Source organism: Ceratotherium simum, chromosome 2, assembly GCF_057802395.1.
Source record: "Ceratotherium simum simum isolate JZ-2026a chromosome 2, ASM5780239v1, whole genome shotgun sequence".
Lineage (NCBI taxonomy): Eukaryota > Metazoa > Chordata > Mammalia > Perissodactyla > Rhinocerotidae > Ceratotherium > Ceratotherium simum.
Window position 1 is genome coordinate 96,360,862 of NC_141901.1, and position 23,618 is coordinate 96,384,479.

At 46.3% G+C, this 23,618-nt stretch overlaps 1 protein-coding gene across 2 annotated transcripts in view; it reads right to left on the reverse strand.

Moving 5' to 3' along the window:
• Window positions 1–22,819, reverse strand: part of CACHD1 (cache domain containing 1) — a 208,221-nt gene extending 185,402 nt beyond the window's left edge. For both annotated transcript variants that reach the window (XM_087449533.1, XM_004431450.3), the window contains exon 1: window positions 22,121–22,819. In XM_087449533.1, the coding sequence (XP_087305659.1) occupies window positions 22,121–22,372 (252 nt within the window). In that variant the 5' untranslated portion in view covers window positions 22,373–22,819. The remainder of the gene's footprint in view (window positions 1–22,120) is intronic.
• Between the last annotated feature and the right edge of the window lie 799 nt (window positions 22,820–23,618).

The following is a 23,618-nucleotide window of genomic DNA, read 5'->3' on the forward strand; positions in this document are numbered from 1 at the left end:
CAGTTTTCAAATTATTTCTACATACATTCCATTCTCTCCAAGCAGAGAGAGTGTGTGTGTGTGTGTGTGTGTGTGTGTGTGTGTGTGTGTGTGTCGGCAGGTGGGGTTTCCCCATACATGCCTACTTGGGACAGAGGAATGAACTAAACACATGTGTCTTCAACCACTGGATCTATGACATATTTCCCGTTGACTAAGCTACAGTAATGCCCGTTTCTCCCATAATCCACTCCCATATTCTCTAGAACCCCCTACACAAAGAAACAAGATTTATGCAGACAGCAAATATTAAGGGGCTCATTAAATGCTGAATCAATTAATGTAACTGACCTAAGTCTCAGGCAGAAGTGGTCATGGATTTGACTCTTCCAATTGTGACTTTCAAAACTTGGACAAGTCGTTCGCTCTTTCTGAAGTCAATGACCGCCTGCATTCGACTCTAACCCTTAGCTTAATGCCTGGCATATAAAAGCTGCCCCCAAAACGTGTGCTATTAAGTCCTACTTACCAATAAAATGCTGCCCTTAGGAGATAATTTTTTCCTTTCCTAGCAAATTAAGGAACCATATCAGGCATAATCCTTGTGGTTTCACTGGTAGGTAGGTAAGAGGTAGTGAATAAAAGCAGCTTCCACTTGGTTAAATTCTAGATTCGAGCTTACAAAATGAATCGAGAGAAAAAGAAAGTGTAAGTCCTTTGTCTAACAAAGCTCTGGGATGTTGTTGTTTGGGAACTCGAGAACTGCCATGCTTTCTAAGTAAATCTTCTGTGACAACTGCTCATGATATGTCACTAATACAGCTTGACTTGTCCACAAATATGAATGTAAAAATTCCCTTCAAATTAACAGAAAGATGGCTGGAAAAGATGAGAAAGTTTCATGTGTCTCACCAGGCAAAGCCAGAGCCACAGTGCCACTTCACAAACCCCTACCTGGTCTAATAGAAAAGTTATCTGCAGCATGAACTAAGAGGATAAGAAGCCACCATTGTTGCAGGCTTAAAGTGATCCACTTTCACTAGAGCTCAGGGTAGTGGGGCCCTCATTGAAAATGCAAAATCCCCAGCTGGGGGTGAGCAGAAGAGAAAGTGTTAAGATGCTCAGCTCTGGAGTGCCAGGACCAGGGTCTCCGAATTCCAACGCTCAGCCTCCTCCCTCCCGGGCTCCAGCCCTCCCTCCCATTATCCTGGAGCAGGTCCTTCCCAGCTGGGCCATTCGGTGTCAGGGAGACTTGGGAGGTGCCCCAGGAACTGCTGAGAGATGGAGAAATACACAAAGGCTCCTTTCCACAAAGCATTCTTTCACAGGGGCTGCTGTGTCTAATACATCCCCCTAATGTGCATATGCTTCTGTAAGGAGATTATGAGGACCACAAGCTCACTAAATTAGCCCCACAAAATGTGTTTAAACCCACTGCAGGGAGGAGAAAAGGTGTGTGTGGCAAGGACGAGGGAAGACTTAAAATTAGTGGCAGGGGGCCTCCCCCCCTTGGTAATTCCCAGGGGAAAAGAAGGTGTAGACGAAACTGTCCAATGAGGCAGCTGCAAGTCCTGGGCTGGGAGCATCGCTATCCACACAATTCCCTCCCTACACTTGCGTCCTCCCACCGCCCAGCTACGGGCCCAACACGTTCAAATATTCCTTCCCGGATACGAGTCATGAAAAGACAGGATAACAATTACCTGTACAGTAATGTGCACTTTTCAAACTGCTCCTCAAATCTTTGGAAGTAGGAAGTACAAAATGGAATAAGTAATTTTCCAGTAAAACTTATGATACATTTTCTCAGAATATCTAACAGTATAAATAAGATTATACTTATACCTTAATCACCCACGGAGATTAAGGTGGAGCCCTGGGTCTTTGTGTCCAAATTCATTCATTCATTCATCCATCCATTCATTCATTCAGCCTTTACTGAGGGCCCACTCTTGTCCTGCGCACTGTGCTAGGTACTGAGGATTCAGGGAGAGCAGACTTAGTATCTACCCATAAGTAGCTCATGGGGTCACGTCAAGTTGTAAGGGGTCATAAAGGAGCAGTACTCACCCAGACATCGGTCTAAGAAAACAGACAACTTTCTGGAGAAGGCAATGCCAGAGCTGAGTCCTCAAGATAAACCCAGTGTTCTCTTCACACCACAAGCCTTCCAGGACTCACCAGCATTAAACAAGGCGAGCGACAAATGGACCTGATGACAGCATTTGTTACAGAAGACAGATAACGGCATAGCACACCCAGAAGTCCCAGAGGCAGTGCTGTCTGCTACACTTCTGTTAACTCTTAGGACAGGTGGGTGATGTGCCAGCACAGTGCTGCTGGGCACAGGTAGGTGCTCCATAAAAGGTAGTTGACTATTCCTGTGACACAGAGGATTTCAGAACAGGGGAAGTCACCTCCTGTGATGAGCAGGAAGCACTCCTGCGAGATGAGCTGGGGAGGTCTGGAGCCAGGCCATTGGGTGTTGTCCAAAGGCATTAGATGGACACGTGGATAAAGGCTGGGAGAGCGGACCCGGAGGCCAGAGCTGCTGGTCAAAGGCCCACCCTACGGGAACAACGGGAGAGCCCAACTCCACGCTTTCAGAATAAAGGTTATCCTTCTCTGTATTTTTCTCAAGTTATAAAAACGCCCTGATTCCTCAAGCAACAAAGATTTCCAGTGGCCTAAGGATAAAACATCCCCTAAATACAGGCCGTTTATACTGCAGCTATAGAACATCTTCCTCACCCCTCCCCTTCCTCCCACGTGAAGAATGCTACCCAGATGAAAAAAAAATTCATTTTTTTATTCCAAACTTCTAAAAAAAGAGTCCCGACCTTTTTAAACTCCTGGAGAAATATTTGAGAGTTTCAGAATTTCACACCATCTTTAGTCAAGAAAGAAAACCAAGGAAAGATCTTTTGAGGAAATCAAAGAAAGTACATGACACAACAAAGCTAGGGACTCACTGTTCGTTTTTATTATAATTAAAAAAAGAGGGGGTGGTCCTTGAAGAAAGGTACCTCATTTCCCACTGCTTTGGGTCACTGTATAGAGAGAGGACCTTGACATTCATGGACTGCACATGTACAGTTTGGACTATTTGAAAGCAAGTCCTGCCCAAGCCCTAAGGCAGGGTAATAAATTTAAGGCATTATTAACAAGGTAGTCATACCATACTCATCTCTATGGACAATAATATAGGTTTAATTATTTACTTTTTAAAAATTATTTAAACAAAGTTTTCCTAGATTTCATCTTTTAATTTTTACATGAGGACCTCATAGGGTTGAACGTTTACTGAACATGAATGGGCAGGAGCTTTCAGTCCTCATTTTGAAAGAGAAAATGTTACTCTGCACCTATATTCCCAGCACCACTTGCTGACGTCGCGTGAGAAGAGGAGGTTCTATCTGAAAAGCACTTTTATAGACACGCTGTCATTTACACACGTACTTCACCTCAGCCCTTGGAGGCAGCCAGGACTCCCCATGTTACAAATTAAGAAGTTGAGCCTCAGAAGCCAAGTCACTCAGCCTCTGTGCAACTACCCTGTAACTGTTCTCGAAAGGCAAAATATTTCTGAAGCCCGCTGAATGGGGAACACTGCGTCAGGAAAGCAGGGCACTGCCCACAAGGCGCCTCCCCCGCCTCAGGTGTCTGCAGGGCACACGCATCTGCTGAGAAGACGGAAGCTGCACAGCTTGAAGAGAAAATGCCCAGTTTAAAGCGGGGCTTGTTAGAGAGGGAGCTATTGCAGATTATTAATTTAGCCTCCTCTCCCGGCCAGCGTCTGATGTAAATGGCGAGGGTTCAAAGGTCAAAGAGGAAGAAGCATGTGTTTAATTTCTCCCCCTAGAGGTGCATGAGTGTTTTCTATTAACACAAACCCCGGCGCCAACAAATCCTGGGCTGGGATCAAACGGCCCTCCATCTTTTAAGTTACAACATCACAGGCAGACCTTTCAAGAGGAAACCAGGCCCAGTCAGACCCGCAGGACCAGAGAAGGCTGTTCCGGCCTTTGGGAATTTGAAAAGCATCTTCCTTTTTACTGAAATTGCTTAGAGACAGACAAAAACGTCCCTAAATAGTAATTATTGATCTGTTGAAACTGGAAAAAAAAAAAAAAAAATGAAGTGGGCAGGGGCTGAGGTGGTACCTGAGGAACCACCCGCTGTGGCCAAAGCCATTGGGAGCAGACATTTTGGCAACAAGCTTGGTCCACTGGGCTGTCTGAGTGTAATAATAGCCAATACTTAACCTGTGCTTATTAGTGCACAGTAAGTAGTTAATAAACAGCAGCTAATAATATTATAACATTTCCTTTTTAGCCGCCTTTAACAACACAGGAGATTCAGCCTACTCATTTTTCATCCCCACACACCCAGGACCCTCCGTGCTGCTCAAAAACTAGCAGTGAGGGTGGAGCGTCCAGCTCTGAAGACCCACAAAGAGCGAGCTGACCCTGCTGACCCCCGGCATCAGGCACTGCTGTTCTCTCAGAGCTTCTCTTCTGACCCTACCAGCCCCGCGAACGTGCCCCCAGTGTCTACAGCGCAGAACGTGAGGCGCAGAAGGACAGCGAGCAAGCCTGGACTAAAATCTGCCTTTCTCTGAACAGGCTTTTGTGAGCTGGCCTGAGAACGGGGTCTGCTTTGAGAACCCCTCCGGGTGAATGCTGTTCCAAACAGCAGACTTCACAACGAGCTCTGGAGGCCAGACTGCCTGTGAGCTGAGGACAGCTGGGACCACGCACATCTCGTGCCTCCTTCAGGGAAGGCCTCTGCGCTGCCTAAAATGGCTTCGGGTTTGCACACATCCCCAAAGCCGACAAGAAGACAAGCATTCCCTTTCCCGAGGGGCCAGTCCTGGGAGACTGGAGAACGGGGTAAGTGTCAGGCAGCTCACAGCAAAAAGAAATAAAAATCCAAGGAAAGGGTTTATAGGAAACACACAGAGGAAGAGCAAAGCACAGTAATTGTTTACAGGCCACTTGTAAACAATTACCCTGAGTCTTGTGAGTCTCCTAAAACCATAAATAAGAAATGCGGCTTGGGAGAGACCAGCCCGAAAAGAAGTAATCTCTTGGACGATCCCGCCAGGCCACACGACCACCCAAATCCAACAAGCAAAAGTCTTGACCACTGCATTCATACAGTTTCCCCGAACTGCCCCTCGTCCCCTGCTGTTCCTAGCCTGCTTACTAATTCCCCCAGCAGAACGTCCACTCCAGGAAGGCGGATGGTGTGTTGTTGACTGCTCTGTCTTCAGCATCTATAAGAATGCCCGGCTAGTCACAGACATGAAATGTGTGACATAAAGGATTGCTTATTTCATCATTTACTTAATTTTCCTGGTTAAATCGTTTAGATACAGGAATCACGTGTAAAGTTTTAACGGTGTTCTATAGTGATGTGAATGTTTTGAGGAAAAGGGCATTTATAGAATTCTAATGTGATGGTAAAACTAAGAAGAAATAGCCCAATGTCTCTCTATACAATTTTGATCTTAGTCTCATAACTAAGAGAACCAAGGTATGGAAGATATCTAAAATTACCAAATAAGGCACACCGCTTGGGAGATTATGCACATCTTAAGGCGATGAAAGAATGGACGAAGGAACACGGGCAGTTGTGTTAGCAGGCTTCCCATCCCTTGATTCAATGTCAGATATTTTGGGCAATGGAACCACATACCTTCACTTGAATAATTTATGAACATGCTGAATGAAAATTCAACAAGAAATTCACTGTATTACATTCAAGTCCTATAACTCTTGAATCAGATCAAATAGAAGATAAATTTTGGGAGGGTAAACTAAAACAAGATACTTTTCACACTTCACCTCCTTAATAATATTTTACTATGTCAAAATGAGATTCCCCAAAAAATGAATTCTCTATTCCTTTGTCCAAAATAGATGGTAATTGTTCTTGTAACTATAAATCTCTCCAAGAACATTTATTAAAATCCAATAAAATTTGTATACATTCATTTGAAAATATATTAACTATTATTTAGTTTCAAATGAACTAAATGCAGGCTGTTTAATAACCACACCCCAAAGTAGCAATTCTCTTCATGACTTGTCTAAGTGTCATCATGGAACAGACAAGAAATTAGGGATGGGTAAATAGAAAGTGGTCAAAAAACTGAAATATGCAAAACACAAATTATCACGTATCTGCCACCAGGTACTTAGAAACATGATTAACATATGATGTCATTAAGACGTATCTGGAAGAACATGTTTATAAAATGTAAACTCCATCAGCGTGGGTAATTTCAAGCCATAATTACCTCAGATAGAGCTAAAATTATATCCTAACATATAAAGTATGAGAACTGCCTTCTAAACTAATCGATTCGGATTCTTCTAACAATAGATCAAGCACTACCAGACTATCACGCTGATGTGACACCATCAAGCACTTCCTGTTTCACGCAGGTGCTCAGGAAATAATCAATCACGTTTTTTCAAAAGGGGGGGAGGAGAGCCCAGCATGACTAAGGCCAGCCAAAATAATCAAAATCATCCCCATATTCCACTGTCACTGGAACGATGAGAGTGAAACGTGTGAACATTTGTGCCATCCCCCTGCTGCCCCAATCACTGGATTATGTAGCAGTCTCGAGATGCAGGTGGCATCAACCCCACGCCCAGCTCTAGGAGCAGGTCCTGACTGGCACAAACTAATGTAATCCCACCCTCTTGCATTCCACTAAACACAGTAAGGTCCAGTCAGGGTGGCCCCAGGCATCCTACAATGAGTGGAGGAGGGAGGGGTCTTCTTCTTCTGAAGGATATAGTGTGTCCCTGAGAGGCGTGGCATCACTGCACTGATTTTACTACAGGCAAAGCCAGCCTGAGGATTGGCTAACACCCAGAAGATGACAGAGCCAGGAGACTAACAGGGAAAAAAAATGGAGCTGGGGCTCTTGATCAAACTGTGCCTGAAGCTTACACTATCTGTAAACCTTTCAGCTGTATAACCCAACAAACTGTGTCTTTTAAGGCTGTTTCCGTTGGAATGCGTTACTTGCAATTCAAAGCATCCTAACAGAATCAGAGATGACGATGGTGATGACTATGATGATGACGAGTCTATGACATACCTACACTGCCACCCTTACAACACCCCAAGGTTGAGGCAGGAATTATTTCCCTCTGCATAAAGTGAGAAAACTGAGGCTGTTATGAGGAAAAAAGGACCTATCAAAAATTCCATAGCTGGTAAGCCAAGATCTAGACCACCTTTAATGATCAATCATTCAGCAGAGAATATCTGTAAATATGAAGGAGATTACCGATGTTGTCTCATATTTTCTATATTGAAAAGTTCTATTTTCTTGAATCTTGATTCTATTGCAGCTGCCCTACTTTCTTTCAAATCACAGCTTTGGCCCAGTGGGCCTTTGTTGACGTACACCATTAAATAACACAATTTCATCATATTTAAATGAAACCACAAAGGTAAATGTGGTGATACATCTCCACGGAGAATAAACGCCTTCATTACTCTCTAACTGGTCTCCCAGCCTCCATTTCTGCCTCCCCAACTGTACTTCCCACCACATACAACCAGGGTACCAACAGCCAGAGGAATATTTCTAAAGCAAAAGTCAACCACGTCATGCTCCTGCCTAAAATCCTCCAGTGGCTTCCCCATTCAGCCAGAATACAACCCAAATCCTTTGGTCTCCTCAGTGATCCCGTCCTCTCTCATCTTCCTCCACTCCCACCCTCCTTGATTGTCTCCCTTCAGATCCGCCAAGCTCATTCTCCCCTCAGGCCCTGTGCTTCCTACCCTTTCCCCCAGCCTCTTCAGGCTGCCCCCAACACCATTCACGCCTCACCTCAAATATCAGCTCCCCCAAGAAGCCCCCTTTGAACACATTAACCTGCTTTATCTCCTTCAGAGAGCTGAGCAGGGCCCAATGTGATCTTTATTGAACTTTTGCATATTTAAGTATCTATCTCTCTCTTCCAGAATGTAAGCCCCTCAAAGGCAGGGACTCTGGTCTGTTCATCGGTGGACCCCCACACCTAGAGCCGTGCTGGGACACAGACGAGTTCAATCAATAGTTACTAAGAAATTGACTAAGTCTAAGGATCTACACAGGCCACAGGAACCAAACTCTTCAATGATGCTTTGTTTTTAGCTGAAAACAAGAACTGCAAGATCCATAACTCTCTTTTAAAGATTTTTATCTATCCTGGATTACACTTTATCCTTGCCAATCTTGGGCATCATTATTCTTTAAGTAATAAAAGCAAATTTCTTGTGAGAACAATGTCACCTAAAAAAAAGAAAAACCAACTTATAGTAGTAGCATTTGGCATGTGTAAGGCAAATAAAAAATACATCTGAATATTTAAAAAATGTCTCTCAAAACTCAATAATAAACAGGCACATAGGAACTTTTGGGAATAACAAAAATGTTATAAAACTAGACAGTGGTGATTATTGTACAAATCTACATACAAATCAATTGATTTTTTTTTTAATCAACAAGGAAACAACCCAATTTAAAAATGGGCAAAGGTTTTGACATTTCACCAAAAAAGATATACTAACATCAACTAGGTACATGAAAAAAAGCTCGGCACCATTCTTCGTTAGGGAAATGTCCACTGAAAGCACAATGAGACAGCACTTCACACGTTTTACAACAGCCAACATTAAAGTGACTGACCCGCTCAAGCTCTGAGGAGGCCGGGGAGCAGCCAGGACTCTCGCACACTGCTGGTGGGAACACAAAATGAGACAGCCCTTTCGGAAAACAGACGGGCACTTACAACGCTTAACATACACTTACCATATGACACAGCACTCTTACCCCTTGAGTTATGAAAATTTATGCTCAAAAACTTGTATGCAAATATTTATAGTAGGAATGTTTATAGTAGATTTACAACCTCAAAAAGTCCAAATGTTTTTCAGTTGGTGAATGGATAAACAAACTATGGTACATCCACACAATGGAATTCTACTCAGCAATAAAAAGGAAATGAACTATTGATATACACAAAATGGATACATCTCAAATGCAGTATGCTAAATTTAAAAAGCCAGACTCAAAATGCATACCATAATGCATCCATTTATATGACATTCTGGAAAAGGCAAAATTACAGAGATGGAGATGGTTTTCAGGGGTTCCAGGTTGGGGGCGGGGGGGCGGGGGACTGACTACAAAGGAGCAGCATCTGAGAATTTGGGTGGTGATGAAATTGTTGGGGGGTGATAGTTACCTGACTGTGCATTTATCAAAACTCATGGAATTCTACACCAAATGGAGTACATTTTCACACCCATTAGGATGGCTATTAAAAAAAATAACAAGTGTTGGCAAGGGTATGTAGAATTCAGAATTCTTGTGTATTGCTGATAAGAATATAAAATGGTGCAGCCACTATGGACAACAGTATGAGCGTTCCTTAAAAAAATTCAACATAGAATTATCATATGATATAGCAATTCCACTTCTGGGTGTATACCCAAAACAACCGAAAGCAGGGACTCAAACAAATATTTGTACACCCATGTTCATGGTAGTATTATTTACAACAGCCAAAAGGTGGAAGCAACCCATGTCTATTGATGAATGGACAAACAAAACATGGTATACACATAAAATGGAACATTATTTAGCCTTCATTCTTCCTCCATCTGCTAGTGCCCCCCAGCTCCTCCCTGATTGGCTCCTCCTCCTTCTGCTAGCCCCCCAGCTCCTCCCTGATTGGCTCCTCCTCCTTCTGCTAGCCCCCCAGCTCCTCCCTGATTGGCTCCTCCTCCTTCTGCTCGCCCCCAGCTCCTCCCTGATTGCCTCCTCCTCCTTCTGCTAGCCCCCAGCTCCTCCCTGATTGGCTCCTCCTTTCCATCACCTCATCAGATTCCTCCTCATACATACCACCCATCCTGAGTTGTCACTCCTACTCACCCTTGTCCAGTAAGTATGTATTGAATAATTCTAAGTGCCAAGCAACAGCAGCCAACAATAAAAAACTTACTTGTGGGAGGTTAGGAGGCAAGACAAACATAAAATGAAAGGGTAAGGAGACAGAGTGAGGAGAGGCAAGGGAGGGTGGGTGCTGTTTTATAGAGAGTGGGCAGGGAAGGCCTCTCACTGTTCCCAGGCAAAGGGAACAGTACTTTCAAAGGCTCTGGGGCAGGTGTATACTTGGAGTGCTGGAGGAACAGTGGGGGGTGTGGGGGGGGGCGGGGGGGGGAGCTTAGTGGGGGAGGGGAGGTAAGCGAGAAGGCCACAAAGAAATGAGGGGCCAGATCATGTCCGGCTGTGAAGGCCACTGTAATTTGGGATTTTACTCTGAGTCAGATGGGAACCTTTAGAGAGTTTTAAGCAGAGGAGTTGACATATCTGACATATTTTTAAAGGATCTCCCTTGTACTCTAACAGTCCTCCAATTTTATAATTAATATTTATTTCCATGATTATTTCTTTAATGTCTATTTCACCTAGTAGGTGGTACACTCCAAACGAGTAGGGATCATGTCTCTTTTTTTAACCACAAACTCAAATCCAAGCATAGTACCCGGCATATAGTATATGCTCAATACATATTTACATGAATTAACTAATGAATTTAACCTCTAGGATAAAGTAGCTCCAACTACATAGTTTGCAAGTACACGTACAATTTTTTATGTTCCTAAATGTCCTCAATATACATACCCCAACTTTCCCTAACGTAGAAATTAAACATCAGAACTAATACTTAGAGAAGGAATGTGCTTGATACTCTGCTAGTCTGTTTCACTCCTCTGGAACATTTTAAATCTTTCCTAACAAGTAAAGGCTCAAGAGGTTCCACTGCCAGTCTAGACTGAGTAATGAAATAGACACAGGAAACATAGCTATTATTCCAAATTTAGCTTTTACTCCTATTAGAAAGTTACAAAGCCTACTGTTTAAAGACACCCACACAGTTACTGCAGTCCAGACAGTTTTTGCTCATGCTCCAATAACTCTCATCCCTACAAAGCTTTACTGTTTGCAACTCTTGCCCACATTTATTATCTGAATACACATGGATGTAAATTAAAATTTCCAGGCCTCCTTCATGGTCATCTGAATTTACACTATCTCCAGGCATCTCAACCCACAGCAAAGTAGACTGGTTCACAATCAGCACAGTCTAGTGTCCTTCCCCCCCCACCCTCTCTCGAGACTACAGACGGGCAAATATCCCAGCTACACGTAGGGTCAGTGAAACCAACTCTAGATCCAATAGCCAAGACCACCAACGACCTCAGTTCTTCAGGGTTTCTCCAAAACTGCCCAGGGCAGCACCAACCCAGTGACAGCCCCCTGGGGAGGGAGCAGAATAAGCAGAAAACGGGCTGCCCTCCTGCAGCGGCCAAGGGCAGCTCTGATTCAGAGGACACTCGAACCGCAGAACACAGGGCCCAGCCCACTCAGCACCTCCTGTCTCTGGGCTGCCAGCAGAGGCACTGGCTTTGGAGAAAGCCAATCAATAAACATGGAAGAACTAGGACAAAACAGTCCAGTGTCCTGGCAGGGGCACAGGGAGCAATCCAAGTGGACAAAAAAGTCCCATGGGGGCCAGACCCATGACCTAGTGGTTAAGTTCAGCGTGCCTGGCTTTGGAGGCCCGGGTGCAGACCTACACCACTCATCAGTGGCCATGCTGTGGTGGCAACCCACATATAAAACAGGAAGATTAGCACAGATGTTAGCTCAGGGTGTACCTTCTCAGCAAAAAAAAAAGTCCCATGAAGGTTCATTGAGTTAGTAAATGATCGAGGATGGACAAGAAACCCAACAGGTCTTTCTGCACCTCTCATCTCCCAGACATGAACGTGATGATCACAGAAATACTTTCAAGACTATTTAAATACACACACTTACATATTCCACCAATAAGGCCATAAAAACATCCTCACACTATTTCTAAACACATGTATCAGGGAGGTGATATATTTCAAAATTTCTTCTTCAGATATCTTTTCATGGTTATGCACAGCACAGTAACTGTCAAGGCTTTATGGGTTCCCTGTGATTTTTTTCCCATATAGAATCCTCACTTTATTTTCAAGCGACATGGAAATAAGAAGACTATTTTAAGCTGGTTAGTTATCTTACATACGGAGTCAGGGCAGACTGATGAATCTGTACTTCAGTGTATTTATGGATCATTAATTTCTGGCCATTCCTCTTTTGAATTAAGATTTTTAAAAAAAGAAAGTTGGCCATCACATACCAGTCTCTGTGTGTCTTGTTTCCTTAATACGCGCCTTATCAGCTCTGCCACAGCTGAAGTGATTGCAGATTGCTTTATGACACTTGGATTTTCTCCCGCTAATAATTCCTCCTTCCTGCCCATGACTGGCAGGCTTCTTCCACACTGCAGTAATGTGGGACAGCTAATTATCTACCAATCCACCTTGCTGTTCTGCACTTGGCAACTTTTATCTGCACAGGACAGCTGCACTCTCCCCGTTTGAAGTAAAATGTCAGTCTCCGCTAATGCAACAAGACTTACATCACTAATGATGTCTCCGCACTTTGAAGAAACAACTCAAAGCCTAATTAAAAATTCAGATTCATTCTCCCTGGCTTGCCGATTTTCACTGCCCTTCCGCCAGGGCCTCAAAGTATCTTTTAAAATACTCCATGCAAAAATAAATTTAAAAAAATATCCAAGAGGAATCAAGAAAAAAAGTGCTGCAGTCTTGGGCTTTGACTGACTTTCTGAAATAACCATTGTGGTTGGAACAGAACCAAGACGCTATCACGTACAACAGAGAAATGTTTACTCCACTGGCATCTACTCCGCAATCACAACAAAGCACACAATTTCCAGGGACATATGCACCAGAAGCTACTTCTCAGTCGACCCACTCCGGCATTCAGGTGTTGGAATCTTTCTAACTGTGATTAACTCAGAAATCTTTTGACTATGGAAATTTGAAGTAGGGAAAACTTCTTTTGAACTCAGAACAGAAAGGGCAAGGTAAAGAGGCATTCAAATGACATTTATTTTGCTCCATTATCAAATCAAATAAACAACCCCTCCAAAGTAGTAGTATTATTGCAATTTTCACCAAGAAATAAAAATAAAAAATAAAAGAGAGAGAAAGAATGAACAAACTTCATACTGCTATGACTAGGGAGAAAGGCAGGTCCTGAAATTCAATTCCAAAATAGAACTTTGCCTAAAAATTACAGGTGGAATTTCCTTCTGTAACTTTTACATAAACAAACACCAAAAAAACCAAAGCTGTTCCTCCCCTTAAGTTTTCTTTTCTTTTTATGCTTTACCTTTTTAATAAAATATTACTCTGATGGTACAGGTAGGTTCACAATTATAAATAGCTTTGACCACGTAAATTTGCTTTTAAAAAAATATCTAACAACATTGTAGTAAGTCTCAGAATTTTTGTATTTCTTCAGTGGCTCACTGACGTCTAGGTATTTAAATAACAACTTAACATTAAAAAAACCAGTCAACTGTCAAATGGGACTATTGGCTTTAAGTTCTCAGCCATAAAAAACTAAGCCAAACTTCTTTATCGAAAGAGGAACGTAAAGATTCTTAATTCCGTCGAGGTTCTTCTCCCTCTTCAGCCGCCCTTGTCTTGGAAGAATGGAGCTCCCACAGGACAGTGTTGTAAAAAGGGTCAAAAAGCAAGAGGCCGAAGACCGAGGCTGGAGTTCCAAGTCTGCCACTTACTACCGGTGTGATCTCCAGGCCACCCCACGGGGCCTCAGTTTCTCATCTGCAAAATGAAGGAGGCACATCTGACTCTCTCTAGTCCTTCCCAGTTCCCACGGAACCCAGTAATCTGTGGATCTGAGAGGTCAGGGAGAAAAGGCAAGCCAAGGGCAGGTCTGCTGAGCCCAGATTTGTACAACCCCTCAGGGCAGACCACAAGCCCACCAGGGGAAGCGAGCCAGCCTGTCTGCCCACCAGAAGCAGGGAGACCCCAAAGCAGGCCCTCCCTGAACTGGACTTGGGGAGGCAGAACTACATATGGAGCAGGCCCGGGCAGCGGGTGGCTGCTAAGGGTGCCTGAATCCTAAATCACTTCACTGAGTCTTCTAGGCAGCAAGCCTTGTCCAGATTTCTAGTTCCTCTCCCCCAGAGCACATCTCCTCCAAATACAAGAGACTCAGGCACAAGCAGTGGCTAGTTCCCAACTCAAATGCTGGTAAGCTACTGGCAGCCATGTTGAAACAAAGGGGCGAGCCTATTTAAGAAAGTGGGCATGCAAAGAGAGAAATAGGGTATAGTCCCCATTGTCTGAGCCCCAACCTAGCCCTGCCCAGGACCTGCCCCGGACTGTGCAATTGCATAAGGCAGCAGGCTCCTTTCTTGTTCAAGCCAGTGTAAATTGTGTGCTGATACCTGGCATTTAATGTCTCAATTGACAAGGATCAAGGATCTCACAATCCTGACCTCTGGCTGCGTCTCCGACCTCTTTCTGTGCCCTGTCTTCCCTCTAGCTCTCTCAACTCCAAACCTTAATGCCATCTTTCCATTCCTCAAAGGAGCTTTCTGGCAACTCCATTCTTTGACTAACCAATTCCTATTCATTCCACTTTTTCTGGGAGTCCTTCCAGAATCCCTCTCCAGCACCAAATAGGTTAACATCCCTGACATACTTTCTCCAAGCATCCAGAACCTCCTCTCTCATGACAGCCACTGCATCGGAAATTAACCGATGGATATCTCAGACCTAACATAGTACCTGGTACCAAATAAACATTTAATAACTATTTGTTTAAGTAATTATGACGATAGGGACCTCATCTCCCAAAGCAATCCAACTGAGAACTATTCTATCGGAAAGTTTTCCTCTCTGTTACACAGAACTTGCTTCCCCATCCTCTTTACACGCACGCACTGGTTTCATCTCCTGGAGACCACGGAATAATTCTAGCCCAGACACTGCAAATTCATGGCCTCTGGCCTGATCCAGCCTGAAGACATGTTTGGTTTGGCCCACACAATGTTTTTTTAAAATCTGAATTACTTGTCAACATTTTAAGAATCAAGAGGTTTCGTCTAAAAACCAGATATCCAGCTCCTCGCAAAAAACAGTCATGGGGCAACACCGGACTCTCGCTGCCAATGGGCAACAATCAAGGAGCTGAGTAGCACGTCCCTGCGTCAGCCAGGCACATGCCCTGCAGTTCACTACAGGAACACCACTCCCCCTGCCCTACACCTGGCCCACCTCACTCATTCTGTCTGACTCTGTAAATGTTAGATTTAGCAACCCTGGGAGTAAGGTAGATCCCATACTTGAGCATTTCTTTCTATACGGTCTTGACCCATACAAACTGGTTGAGCCTCCTGATAAGGCAAGAGCTCTCAGAAGGAAAGCACGATGTCCTAGGCTTTTTCTTCACTCTCCCCACTCCAACACTGCAACAAGGCACCCAGTGAACATTTGCTGACAGGCTGATCAGAAGACACACGTCTATAGTCCAGCTTTTCCTCTTCAACACTCCCCTCTCTCCCACTTACAGCTCGTCTGGCTGGGCGCTTCTCACTCCTGCCTCCTCTGGAAGGAGGAGCAAGCACAGTAAGGAGAGGACGTGATCCATGCTGCAGTCAAATACGTGTGCACACACGGTAAGCCACCCACTAAGAAACAAGGAACCTCAGCCTTGTGGGGAGGGCTAGGCATGAAAACGAGGGCCAGATGGCATGTGTAAGGGAGGAAAAAAGGGTCCATGGGGAGCTTCCCAAATGAAGCTAGGGCATTACATCTGGAAGGCCGAGGAGGCTGCTGGGCAAAGATACTGGCTACTGGCAAAGGGCTAGGGAACACGGCGATGGTTTTGCTCAGGCATGTCATCATAAAAAATTGTAAGTATATACCCTCTAAAATATTTGTATTTATTTGTGGACTGCAAATTCTACAGACTAGTGCACCAATATATTATGTATATAAAACATTTAAAACTATAGAAATTAAATAAGAATGCAATGAAAAATGTTATGGAAGAAATTATGTGATACCTGGAATTTGCTTCAAAATAATCTGGGTGGAGGGGAAATGTGGGTGGAGGCAGAGGCAGAGATAAAACCAGCCTGACCACAAGTGGATAACTGTTTAAGTTGGGTAAGAGGTACATGGGCATTCTTACGTTCTTTTCTTTACTTTTGTATATTTCTTCAAATCTTTGTAATAAAAAAGTTTAAAAGTAAATAAATAACTATGAATGGCAGATCTAATATTTTCTTCATAAATCCCAAAGGATGGTTTGGCACCACATCCCTGAGATCTGTGCACCGCATTTTGCTAACCCCTAAGACAGAAACCTGCAGGTTCTGAAAATTAGATTTGTTTCCTTCAGGCTCGGGAGCTACATGGTGGTTGTCTTCCAGCTCTGTGCCCTGGCACTCAACAGGCTGTCCCATCTTTATTTCTGTTTACTGCCTGTTCCAATGTCAGATCCTGCACTAGACACTTCTCTTCTAAAATATATTTCCGTCCATTAACCAAATGAAGCATGAAGATACTAAAGTTCAGAGCAATTTAACAACACACTAGAAGTTACAGTTAATAACTAGCTGAGTCAAAATCGTTGTCCCTTCATATTTTGAATTTCAATACCTTTTTACACCAGATCCAAGCATACCCAAAATAAATCCCACTGCATATAATACCAAAATTCCAGAGTTCTGCAAGGTTCCTGTCTGCTCATCCACTTAAGTTCAAGGAAGGCACTCAAGCAGCAACCAGAAATAGCACCAAGTTATAAACTGTGAAACCATCTCTTTCCCCTCCCCACCCCTCTCCAGACTCAAGTATGATTGGCAGGAAAAACCTAGGCCCAGGCGCCGATGCCAGCGAGGACAGGTATTAGTGGGGAGGAAGTGGAGGCAGCACTAAGCAAACAGGGAGAATCCCTCAGAAGTCATTCAACATGCTTTTCCTTGGGCTCATTCTTACCAAGTTCAACTCAGAGTCATCCATTGATGGTCAGTTTTCTTCTCCTCCAAATATTCAATTTCAGAAGAGAGCAAGGCAGTGGGTTTTCCACCAGGGTTTATATTGTACGCAGCGCATAGAATCAAACCACATTATTTGCAAATACAGGTGACTTTTTTCCCCCTAAAACGTTCTATATTGCCCAAGTACACATTCAAATCATCCTAAGACATGCCATTCCTGGTATGATGGACACAATTTAGGGGAAAATACAAACTGCACCTAAACACAGCTGCAAACAGCATGCAGGTACAGTAGAGCCACCAAGATGCTCCTGTCCAGTAACCACAGAAACTCCAGGGGAGATGGCCAAAGAAATGAGTAAGACATGAGGCTGTATGAAGAGATCCAAGAGTCACAGCCACCCCCTTCTCAGACGCTTGAGACATACCAACTACCTCGTCCAGTGCCACCAAAGGGAATCAGAAATGTCTGAGGAACCAATGGTTTGGTTACCCTTCATATGCTGGAGGCTGCCGCTGCGTTCAGAATCAGCCTCTGTGTATGGACAATTCACTGAAAAGGCCAAGGGAGGAGAAGCCGTCTTCCGTGACCTCCCCTCCTCTGTCCTCCCATAATGCCCTGTTCCTCTGCCATCGCGCTAACCCACTGCATTCCACCGCCTCTCTCTAACCCCCTGTATCATAACGCCTCTTTCTCTATCTGTCTCCATCATCATCAGTTGAGAGCTTAAGGTCACAAACCAGGCCCTATTCACTTTGTATCCCCAGCTTAGTCAAACCCAAGGCCCCTCAGAGAGTAGAAGCCCCCCAAAGTTCACTGAATGCATGCGACAATGAACAACGCCCTTACGCAATGCTGTTCTGGTGCATCCAGAGAAGGCCTCCCCTCTCACTTGCAGCTGCAGCCACTGTCAACAACATCGCACTATATTCTCAGCCAGTGCCCTGCCCCAGTTGACTCTTCAGTTGCTGAAGTCGCTGTCCTGGCTGCTGCTCTTCCTTCAATTTGAGTAGACGTTCTAGTTTGTGCTTCTGGTATGTCTTCTGCCCCCACTGGAAGCACCCCCCCCCCTTCAAGGCCCCATAGAGCAGCTGTCTGACCAACCTGCTGGTGTGTCTGCCAAGTTCCCAGTGACTATGCCCAGCCCAGCAGAGCTGTGTTAGAGTTAACATCAAGGCAGGTACACTGGCCGCATGCCAGGCCCTTGCTGTTAGGAAGCCTGTATTGTCATATAATGTTAAATGGGCCTTATAAGTACCTGGTAAAATGGCTCCCAGAGCCAGATATGCCTTCTAACAAGCAGGCATTGTTACTTTACTGCTTTACCTGTGCAGTCTTACCTCCTCCTCCCGCAGACTGTAAACTCCTTAAGGGGCTGTGCTGGACCACCACCCTGTAAGTCCCCTAAAGGCCTAGCACGGAGCTCTGTGCACCGTAAGCTCTCCATGAGTATTTCTCTACTTAAGAACAACCACGTCCGGGCCGGCCCCGTGGCTTAGCGGTTAAGTGCTCGTGCTCCGCTACTGGCGGCCCGGGTTCGGATCCCGGGCCCGCACCGACGCACCGCTTCTCCGGCCATGCTGAGGCCGCGTCCCACATACAGCAACTAGAAGGATGTGCACCTATGACACACAACTATCTGCTGGGGCTTTGGGGGAAAAAAAAAACAAATAAATAAATGAAAAAAAAAAAAGAACAACCACGTCCATCAACATTTCCCAGCCCCAGCTTCACATTAACAGATGCCTTCACACACACTATTTCCATTAAGTCCACAGAGCAAATCTCTAGGAAGAATCCTCGTCCCCAATTTTGCAGATACAGATCGCCCAACTTGTAAGCGGCAGAGCTGGAGCCCAGGTCTCTAACTACCCAACGTGGAGTTCTTTCCCCTCCACGTGCTGCTTGGTAAAAACCTGCTGCAGGAATGAATAGGCAGAAGCAAGTCTCCCTGGATACAACCGCCCTCTGCCCCAGATCTCACCGGTGACAGCTTCGCTCCACCAGTTCCCTGAGGAGCCGATGATCATGTTTTCGACTTTTACCCATGAGGTATGATGTCTGCTGCCAGGGGGCAGTACTCGGGGGCAGCTCTCCCAGGGCACTGGCAAAACTAGTTGGTGCAAGTCATTTAAAGATTTTTTAAATCTTGTCCACTACTAAAAAGGAACAACAACAAAATAAGCAGGCAGCCTCCATGAGAGAAGCTTTCCAAGAAAATGTTTAGGATAGACCACTTTTCAAACTGTCTTCTCTATCAGCAAGCACAAAAACTGCCACGGGAAACAACAGTGCTGAAAGAAAGGCCTGGTTTGTGTTTTTGTAAAATTACCCCTTGCAACCTCCTGTGAGCAGTATGTGCTGCCATTCGAAACGCTGCAACAGGCCTTGTTTGAGAGCTACTTTGCAATTTCTCAAAATTAAAAATTGTCTTTGGAGAATTTCAGCAGCAGCAGAAGCAATTCAAAAGTCTGAAAATAGGCTTTTTACATATAAACTGACCTACAGAAAGTTTCTCATCAAATAAGATGCTGTCTTGAAAGGTCTACACTCTGCTTGAAATGCCAAGGTCAAATGAAAGGAGTCAGCCCCTTAATCGAGGGAGGACAGTCTCCCTGCAGACAGGAGCTCTCCCCAGCCACTCATATCTGCATATGGAAGTCTGACCCCACTCACCGTAACGTCCACACGAGGCCACCTACCTCTGAACAACTGATGAGCTCGACAGCTATAAAATACAACATTCCACAAAGGAGGACTATATAATCTGCACTTTAGGTAACTAAACCCACATAATTTCAGATCCATTCAACAGATCCCAGAGGTTTAGAGGAAAACGTGAGGCTCGCAATCTTTGTTCCAGGGGCCAAAAATCCAACCTGACTTAGATTTTATTTTACAAGTATTCCCCGCACCAAAAGCTGGCAGTCTAACAAAATTAAAGAGAGACTCTTTCCCCAATTTTCCCAGATGGAGGCAAGTGGCAGATCAATGTACAGCTCAAGAAGAGGAATTTAAATACAGTATGTGCTTCTCCTTTCAAAAAAAGGAGAGAAGCCACTTCACATTTTGCCAGACAAAACCCTGTCCCCAGGAGGCCAGTTTTTACAATGAGGTTGCAAAGGTGTTAGAAAGAGGCCAGTTGGGAGGAGATAAAGGGCCATTTGGGCACAAACCCCCCACCGATCAGAGCTTTTTTCTCAAGTGTCTCCTTTACAACAGGAAAGCCTTTCAAAACTACATTTGCTTTGCATCTCTACCTGAATGACAATGTGTGTGGATCCGATTTCACCTTTTGTCAAGGATCGGGTGAGAAACAGTAAAACTGCTGTCAGCATCTTAGAAGAAGCAAGTCCTCAGCTTATATGGGGAAGGGCGAAAAACCCTAAGATCCCTCTTCCAGCCCTAGAGATGGAGTGAAAGTGACAAACGCCTTGTAATCTTACAAATACAGCCCAAAACTGCAACATACTGAATTTTCTTTATTAAAAGAGGTGTCTTTATGCAAAAATAAAACTGTTTGTGCTCTGAATTGAAACATTCACCACTAAAGGAAAAAACTCCTAGTTTTTTTCTAACATTTTAGTTCCATTTCCTCTAAAAGTCACTTCACTCCTAAGAACTCTGTCAGCAATCATCAGAAATCAGAAAATGCATATGGAAAAAATTATCACTGAATCTGAACCTGAAATATCTGCATAGAAAAGGACAGTTAAATTGATGTATCTTAAAAGATGTCTATTATTATGCAAATGAGGAAAACCCGACTCTATTGCACTTCGTGCTGGGTGTCTGCAAATAAATACAGATTTATCTTTCAAGCAAACCATCCACTTCTCAACCTCATCTCACTCTTAAAAAAAAAAAAAAATCACAATCCTCTTTCACTACAGTGGAAAAGGTCTGAGAACCGGCTTTAGGAAAATGGTATCATCCTGGGAGGAAACTGGGGCATGGGGGTTGAAGAGAAGGAGTTTAAAAAAAAAAAAAAAAGAAAAAAGACGTCAGAAACCTGAATCCCCAAGTGACTCAAAACACCTCTCCCGGTGGGAGGTGGAAGGGTGGTCACAGTGGAATCGAAATCAGAAACCTATTCCAAGAACACATTCCTGGAAACTTCGCTCTTTCGAAGAAGACCACATTCATCACCATGATTGTTGTTAGGATGCCTAAGAGAATGAGGCTGTTCTACGGAAGAACGTTACAGCAAAGGTTCCAGACCCGGAATGTCACCTCAACCTCTGCTAATCCAGTGGGCCTTTCCGGCCAAGTCGGTTACAATAACGGCGGGATAGAATCTCCAGGTGGTTGCTGTTCAGCAATTTTTATTACTGTTGGTTATTAGTAACATCTTCAGGATTCCTCATTGGCCGCGGGCAATCTTTCTAAAGCCCCCTTCCTCTCCTGGGGAGGATCGACTTGGTAAACATCTAGAGACACGGGAACCTTATTCACTGTGTTCCCTTCTTTCTCCTCCAAGAAGGCATACACCAAACAAAACAAAAATCATACAGCGGAGAGCGCGCAACCAACAGCAACAGCTGAAAGCAACAAAAAAGTCCCCCACACCGGACGAGAGTCGGGGATCTAGGCCAGCCCCTCCCCCAACGCACCCGGGCGGCTCTCCGCCGGGACCCAGGTGGCCCTGGAGCAGCTGCGCACGCTGGTGCCTTCCCTCCCCGCGCCCGTCGGTGCGCCTGGGTCGGGGGACACGAAGTGGTGGTCAAGGGGGGAGGCTGGGGGCCTCGGAAAATCGTCCGAGCCAGGCGGGGCCGTCTGCCCCGGGACGAGGGCACAAAGAGGGAAGGGGAGGTTGCAGGGGTGGCTGGGTGAAAACAAGGCTGCAGGGCAAATTCGTGCAAATTCTAGGAGGTGCGAGGGAACCGGAGAATCCTTGCCGAGATAAAGGCGCTCTGCAGCGGGGAGACTGGGTTCCGCGCAAAGGGCAGGAGCCTCTGCAGCGTAGAAGGGAGGGGTCTCTGAGTGCACACAGAGGAGTTGGTATGTAGTCAAGGGGGTCTGAGCAGACGACAGGGGTGTCCTGCGGAAAAGGGGGCTCTGTGCATGCCAGCGAGGTCGCTGCTCGGCCCAGGGACCTGTGCTGGGGAATGGGACGGGGCTCTACGCAGGAGACAGGCAGACACCTGGCAAGTTCGGGGGCGGAAAGGGGGCCACTTACCTGCATGGTGACGACCCCTAGCTCCTCGGCCGCCAGCCTCCGCATCTGGCTCGCCAGCACTTGCGCCTCGTCCAGGATGGAGAAGTCGGCGTCGGCGTCGGCCCCGGCGCCCAGCAGCCAGCACGCGACCAGGCAGAGCAGCCAGAGGGGCGGCCGCTGCGCCCCGGCCCCGGCCCGGGCGGGCGAGCCCGGGCAGCAGCGGGCCAGGGCGGCCGCCCCCGCCGTCTCCTCTTCCTCCGGCTCGCGGGCCATGCCGCCTCCCCCCACTCGCGGCCGACGGGCTCCAGGCGCCGGGCAGCGAGGAGGGAGCGCGGGAGGTGCGCCCGGGGCCCGCTCGGGGCGCCCCGCAAAACTTTCTTCCCCTCCTGCGGCCGCTCCCCGCGCCGCGGCCGCTCGGAACTTAGGGGGCGCCCGGCTGCAGCGCGGGAGCGCGGGCGGCCACCATCGCGGGCTCGGCGGGCGGGCGGCGGCGGGGAGGCGGCGGCCCGGGACCAGGACCCGGGACCGGCGCGGAGAGCGGCCGCCGGCTGACAGCCGGGCCCGAGCCGCCGCGCTCTCGCCTCCCGGGGCCGGGCGCAGCGAGGGCGGCGGCCCCCGGCGGGAGGAGCGGCGCCGGGCGGGGAGCGAGAGGGGAGGTTTCAAAAAACTGGAAGAAAGAGAGCGGCGCGGGGGAAAGGGAGGCGTCTGGTGCCACCACGCTGCGCGCCGGCTCCGCGCACTTCCCGGCGCGGCCCCGCGGCTGCGGTGATTTATGGAAGAAGCGAGAGGCGGGGACAGGCCCGCTCGCCCCTCCTCTTTCCCCCGCTCCCGCCTCGCAGGCGGCCCCCGGGGCGCGGGACCAGGAGCGCAGGCTCTTTTCTCGGGTCCCCAGCCCTTCTCGTGGCGGCGACAGCGATCCCGCCAGCTCTCACCGCCTCCGCCAACGCGAGAGACCCCGGCGTCCCACCCATATGAGGTTCCTCCATCGAAAGTCCCTTTAAGTTCCAGGACGCTGGCTTTCTGCCAGGCCGAGATTTGGGGAGGAGGGGGTCGCCGCTTGTGCGTCCGCCGCCCTTCTTCCAGGGTATTGGTAACAATAGCTGGCGCTGGCTGGATCCACAGATTCCTTTTGTTAACCAGCTACCGTGTGCCCGGCATTGTGCTGTGGGGTTTGTACACATTATCCTTTAATCCCCACAACATCCCTAGGAGGTATGTATCTTTATCCCAAATTTTTAGGTAACAAAGACTGAGGCTTAGAGAGGTGGAATAAACTGCCGAAGGTCACCCAGGGGATAAGAGGCAGATCCAGAATTTAAGCACAATCTGACTCCAAGGCTCTTGCTCTTAAATACGACATAGTTCTTTCTGTCTCTCCTTGGAAATGAACGTTCTGATCCCATCAAAGGCAAAAAACAAAACCAAGCCCACAAAACTACTGAACTGGAGTTCCCCACACACCTCTATTCTGCGAAGCTTCGGGAGGCAGGGTTAACCCTCCTGTTTGCTCCTGACTCCC